The sequence below is a fragment of the Bufo bufo genome, chromosome 7, assembly GCF_905171765.1.
Source record: "Bufo bufo chromosome 7, aBufBuf1.1, whole genome shotgun sequence".
Classification (NCBI taxonomy): domain Eukaryota; kingdom Metazoa; phylum Chordata; class Amphibia; order Anura; family Bufonidae; genus Bufo; species Bufo bufo.
In genome coordinates, this window is record NC_053395.1 from 23,531,811 (window position 1) to 23,537,810 (window position 6,000).

Consider the following 6,000-nt stretch of genomic DNA (forward strand, 5'->3'; position numbering starts at 1 on the left):
ATTGACTTGAATGGATCCGTGATCCGCAAGATACGGCAAAAGAAAGGCATGGACCTGAAAGCCCACGGAAGTGCTTCCGATCCGTGCCTCCGTTCCACCAAAGATAGGACGAAGTTCACACGGCTGCTGCCCCGTATATTGTGGACCCGCCATTAGCGGTCCACAATACGGGCACGGAGACCTTTCAGTCGTCTGAATGGACCCTTAAATCCCAGTACTGAACTTCATACTTAGGCCTCATGCACACGGCCGTTGTTTTGGCGGCTCGGATGCGGACCCATTCACTTCAATGGGGCCGCAAAAGATGCGGACAGCACTCCGTGTGCTGTCTGCATCCGTTGCTCCGTGGTCGGCAAAAAAATATAACTTGTCCTATTCTTGTCTGCGCTTTGCGGACAAGAATAGGCAGTTATATTAAAGGCTGTCTGTGCTGTTCCGCAAATTGCGGAACGCATACGGACGCCATCCGTGTTTTGCGGACCGCAAAACACACAACGGTCGTGTGCATGAGGCCTTACAGAGGTAGAAATAAACATCTATAGTTCTAGCAGTGACTTGGGATAAATAGACACATAATGGGGTCGGAAGGTGGCAGTTTGCTTCTAAAATAGCGCCACTCCTGTCCGTGGTTGTGCCTGGTATTACAGCTCAGCTCCATTGAGTTGCCACACCACGTACAACCTGTGAACATGTGTGGCGTTTTTTTTTCCTTTCTTTTCTTTTTTTTGGAGGAGACGTGTTTTTCCTGACCTGTACAACAGCACAGTTTTTTCTGTACCCTTACATCTCACAGAGATCCCCCACAGGATTATATTTAAAGGGGTTCCCAGGGCTGTAACATTGACCTTTTCTGAAGATAGGTCATGGTTGGCGGTCTGACCCTTTTGAGGACCCCATTGATCAGCACAATTAAGGGCCACAGTCCTTGCCCCCTTCATTGGGGCTGAGCCGGGAAGCATTGCTGCCCCATCACTGTGCTGATCAGCAGTGGGACCACCATCGATGGAAGGATTAACCAGCCATATTATTGTCTTGGAGGTCCCCTTTAATAGACGGGGGGGCAGGAGTACTGGAGCAGCGGTGTGGGGGCGCAGCTTATCACCCTGGGAAAAAAACATCTGTGGTAATGGGAAGATTCGTGGACAGATAAGGAACCAGGTTACACAAGCTGACCATGCGGGGGCGCTGTGAGAGAATATTGGGCAATGATATCATTACCACCAGAACGCCCTCATGGGAGAGGTCACCTGTCTTTCCCAGATTACTAGCCTAGTAATGCAGCAGTGTCAAGATCTCTGCTTGTTGTCAGTGAACTTGAGCTCCCCTATTTGTATCCAAACCTGACAGCTGAGGGTTTGTTACAATTGTATCCAGGCTAGACAATCCTCTGTGAGCTTATTCCTCTGCTGTCCTGGTGGTTTGTTACAATGTATCAGCCTGGCATGTATTTGTACCACTAATGATGCCACGTCCTCCGCAGGGTTCTACACCCGCCAGGTGCTTCACATATCTCTGGGCATCCTCATCGCCTACCTCAGCGTCCCGGTGGTCCTGAACCTGGTGAGCGCCAGACAAGTCATGAATGCCTCCTTCAACCCGCTGCGGATTGTCAACACGTATGGAGCTTTTGGCAGGTACTATACAAAATCACCTGCAGGGGGGGTGGGGCAGTATTTCCATATACGTTGGGCTGTCACCCAGCTTTCCCTGACTCCTGCATCTACCTCCCTGTGTAGCAGGTTCATGCACTGATGCCTCTGTAGACATATTGTTTGTCACCCAGCTTTCAGACTCACCAAGGTATAATTACTGAGGAAAATGGAAAAGCTGGGTGACCAGGAGTTGTAGGGGCGGCCATATTGGCTTTCACCCCTCTGGACAGTACCTGCTCCGATCGCCTTGGGGTTGCTGCAGGCGGTGACACATTTCTCCTGCAGTGACCTCTAGTGGGAAAATGGGGTATTACAACAGCTCCCATTCAAGTAGTCAAGCCGGGTCCTCCAAAGTGGGAGTCTCCCTTGGCTATTAGATCAGGTTTCCCTCCCAATAGGTTGATTTGCCATTCAGGTGTCTGGGAGAGCTGAGTAATACCCTCTGCTGCCATATTACTAAGCGCCGCCACCATTGTGGAGCCTGGAAAAGATGAGTGACAACCCCTTGTCGAAGCTTTCATGGCAGACATACTGTTCATACGTCTGGGAAAGCTGGATTACCACCATGACGGCGGCAATATGGGACGTCACCCAGCTTTCCCAGTAACAGATATACTTAGAATCGTTTTGGGCGCAGTATAAGACATGCATCGCTTTATTCCCCCCCATTTCAGGATTTTCTGGCCTCCGGCGTCTACGATGGAAAATGCAGATTTTTTTTTTTCCTATATTTTCCGTCTGATTCTGGATTTCATGTTCCTGGCCGCGGTGGAGGGTAAACACATGTTAAGGGATTTTTTTTGGACAGTGGAGGGCCGATTCTTGCGCGGGGCCCAGGAGGACGGATCTCATCCAAAGGCAGGACGACGCCAAGACAAACAGCTTCTGGCGAAATCCATCACCATAAAATCATCTCTACCTTATTACCCGCGGTGGGGGGGGGGCTGCGATCCCGGGCACGGCACCACCTGGAAAACAGCTATGTACATATATTAGACCCCGTCCCCTTTTACAGACTCCTGCTCTGTATAGACAGCCCCTCGTAAAACATGAAGCCTTGGACATGGCGGAGACGTCTTCCTTCCTCACACCTAAATCCCTGCATGCTCGTAATGATCCCCATCGACCATCTTCCCATGGTTTCCACCAGTGACAGGCGGCGGTTTTAGTCTAATCCCAGTCATTTACCTTATAGTACAGATTCCTTTTAAAGGGATTGTGCAAGGTCGAAAAGCATGGCAAAAAAAAAAAAACAGCGCCACCCCTGTCTGCAGGTTCTGCCTGGTATTGCAGTTCGGCCATATTCACGTCAGTGGAGCTGAGCTGCAATACCAGACACAATCCACGGACAGGGAGGGCGCTGTAACTAATCCTAGACAAACCCTTTAATCTGGAATGTAATCATCTGGTAGAAAGCAGTCTGTTACATCAGAATGGGAGCCAAAAACTAGGAAGAGGTAAGGAATTACCGAAAAAATCCTTATTAATCTGGACCGACCAGTATAGACACTTAGGTCAGAGTGCCGCCTTACTTTTCGCAGTAACCTCTGAAATCCAGTAATCCGACCTGATGCTGATTCTTCATATGCCAAATTATTGGAATCCTCTGTGTCTCACCAAGCAGCATGGAGGTCGGGGGACCCTCCATCTCCACTTAGGTGTGGCATCAGAGGTGGCACCCACATCTACAAGACATTTATGGCATACCCACAGAATATGAGTTAAAGGGGTACTCCCATGTTGGACACTGGGGGCATATCTGAGCGGAGTCCACAAAGCGCCGGAGGGTGCACTGCGCATGCGTAGCCGCCCTCCATTGACTTATATTTGGGGCTCCTATAGAAACAAATGGAGGACGGCCACGCGTGAACAGTGCACCCTCCCTCCAGTGCTTTGTGGACTCCATTCTAAGGTGTGGACGTGCACCGATCAGATTTTGGGGGCATATCCTAGCGATGGGAATACCCCTTTCATGGCAGTTGTAGTTTTACAAGAGCCAATTGTTAAAGGTCCTCTACAGCCAAATAAGGCGCTGTTGCTTTAAGAAATGGTTCCTATAACTTGCATGGAGTGACCTGTCTCCAGACCAGGGTAAATCAAGCTGGTGGGGCACGACTGCCAAGTGCGGGCTCCCGGGGGCCCACCACGGACGGCCTCTGTCCGCTCCTCGGGCCTGAGAGCGACGCCAGCCCCGAGACCTCTTGTAATTCCAGCTTGTGTAAACCAATAAAATCTAAGCACGGGGCCGGTAATGAATGTGGGAGCCTGCGGAGGCTGACATCTCGGAGATCTCACAGTAGGAGCCCACTTTTATTACTAATTTGGTGTCCCTGATTTACAAAGTGTTTGTTACCGCTGGGCTGCCAGCCACGGCCATAACTCACCCGGCACTGCTACATATGAAACGTGCGGCCCCCACAAATCTATTAAAGGTGGGGAGCGATCCTCAGATCTGCCGGAATAATGTTCCATTTCTTAATCAAGCTCTAGACGGGCCCCGGGGACCAGGACGTGGGCCAGGATTAACCCCTTCCACCCCCATGGCAGGATGTTGATCGGGTAGCGGTGAGACCCCTCGCTGTCCTCATCTTTGGACGTCCCGTTGATTATTTTGGCAGCGGATTACGCTCGCGCCTCTTGGAAGGACCACCTGTGGGAATCCTCGCCCCCGATATCTCGGAGTGGGGGAAGAAGGGTTAATGAATGACGCATCCCTTCCGTCCTCCTGATGTGACGCAGCAGTGTAAAGCAGCACAGAGGATAACCAGCGGGTGACCTCCACAGCGCGTGACCCCGGGGCGACATTGCACCTGTGACCCTAGGGTCAGGACTCACCCGAATCTGAGAACTTTCCATCCCCTGGACGCCAGCGCCCCGCTGAGTATAGCGCAAATAAGAGCCTCCTTGCAACATTTTGGGATTTACATCCTTCATAGTAATTCTGTATTCATGAACCAGGAAGCCCAGGATGAACGTTGGTGTCGATCTCTCCCAGGATTGGTTCTGTACGTGATAGGGGCGATGGGGTGAGTTCAGTTGCCTTCAGCCTCAACAAAAGCTGCTCAGCCTGTGTAAGTCCTTTTTTTTTTTTGTACATCTTTACGAATGGACCAGGAAGCTCAGGATGACCATATGTCCTGCTTAAATAGTCATGAACTAAGCTGTACATCTTAAAAAGGGGGCTTTATGATGATATAAGTTGCATGGAGTCTCGGCGGAAGCTGTTCTGTTTGTGTCAGTGTATATGTTCTAGATATGCACTCAGAAATCAGTTAGCTCAGGATGAGCACAGATCTTGGTCCTATTCAGATAGTAGAGAGTGTTTTAAACTAAGCTGTACATCTTAATAGGGGGGCTATATGGTGATATCAGTTGCCTGGAGCACTCTGTGGAAGCTGTTCTGCCTAATTTAGGGTATATGTTGTACATCTGCATGAATCAGGTAGCTCAGGATGAACATAGCTATAGTTCCTGCTCAGATAGTAGAGTGTTTCAAAGTAAGCACATATTATAAAAAGGGGCTAATTGTGATACATGGTTCCTGGAGCTTTGATGAAAGCTGCTCTGCCTGTGTAACTGTATTTATTGAAGACCTACATTCATGAACAAGGAAGCTCAGCAGTGGTGTCGATTGCTTCAAGATGGGTGCCATGTGGTGGTTTCAGTTGCCTGCAGTCACAATGGATGTTGCTCAGCCTGAGTAAGTGCAAGTCTCTGTTCTTTATCTGTACTAATGCATCAGGGGGCTCAGGATGAGCAGAGTTTTATTTCTCATTCACATTGCTGAGACTATTTTCTCATGATGTTGTATATGCGAAGATGAGGCTACACAGTGTTAGCCATTGCCTGGGGCTTTGGTGGAATCTACAGTACTCTACTTACAAAGGTGTAAGCATTTGTTGTAAATCTATACTCATGAATCAGGATGCTCAGGATGCACAGTGGTATAGATCTCTTCAGGTTCAGCGCTATCCATCTTAAGACGGGGCTGTGTGGTGATTACAGTTGCTTGGGCCCTTGGTGGAAACTGCTTTATAAGGGCTCGTTCACACGAACGTGTGATGCCCGTTGCCATATTGTGGACCGCATTTGCGGATCCGCAATACACGGGCACCGTTCCGTGGCCATTCCGCATCACGGATGCGGACCCATGTGTCCGCAAACCCGGAGATACGGAACGGAAAACTAGGCAAGCACTACGGAGTGCTTTCTGGGGTTCCGTTCCGTGCTTCCGCAACGCAAAAAGATAGAACTCGCTCTATCTTTTTGCGGAACGGAAGGATCGCGGACCCATGGGTCTGCAATCCCCATGCGCCTGCCCCACGGACGATGCCCGTGCATTGCGGAC

General features: G+C 50.0%; 1 protein-coding gene across 1 annotated transcript in view; it reads left to right on the plus strand.

The window, feature by feature from the left end:
• Nucleotides 1-6,000, plus strand: part of LMF1 (lipase maturation factor 1) — a 215,682-nt gene that overhangs the window by 187,312 nt on the left and 22,370 nt on the right. Inside the window, exon 8 of the mRNA XM_040439943.1 lies at nt 1,481-1,634. Within this exon, the coding sequence (XP_040295877.1) occupies nt 1,481-1,634 (154 nt within the window). The remainder of the gene's footprint in view (nt 1-1,480; nt 1,635-6,000) is intronic.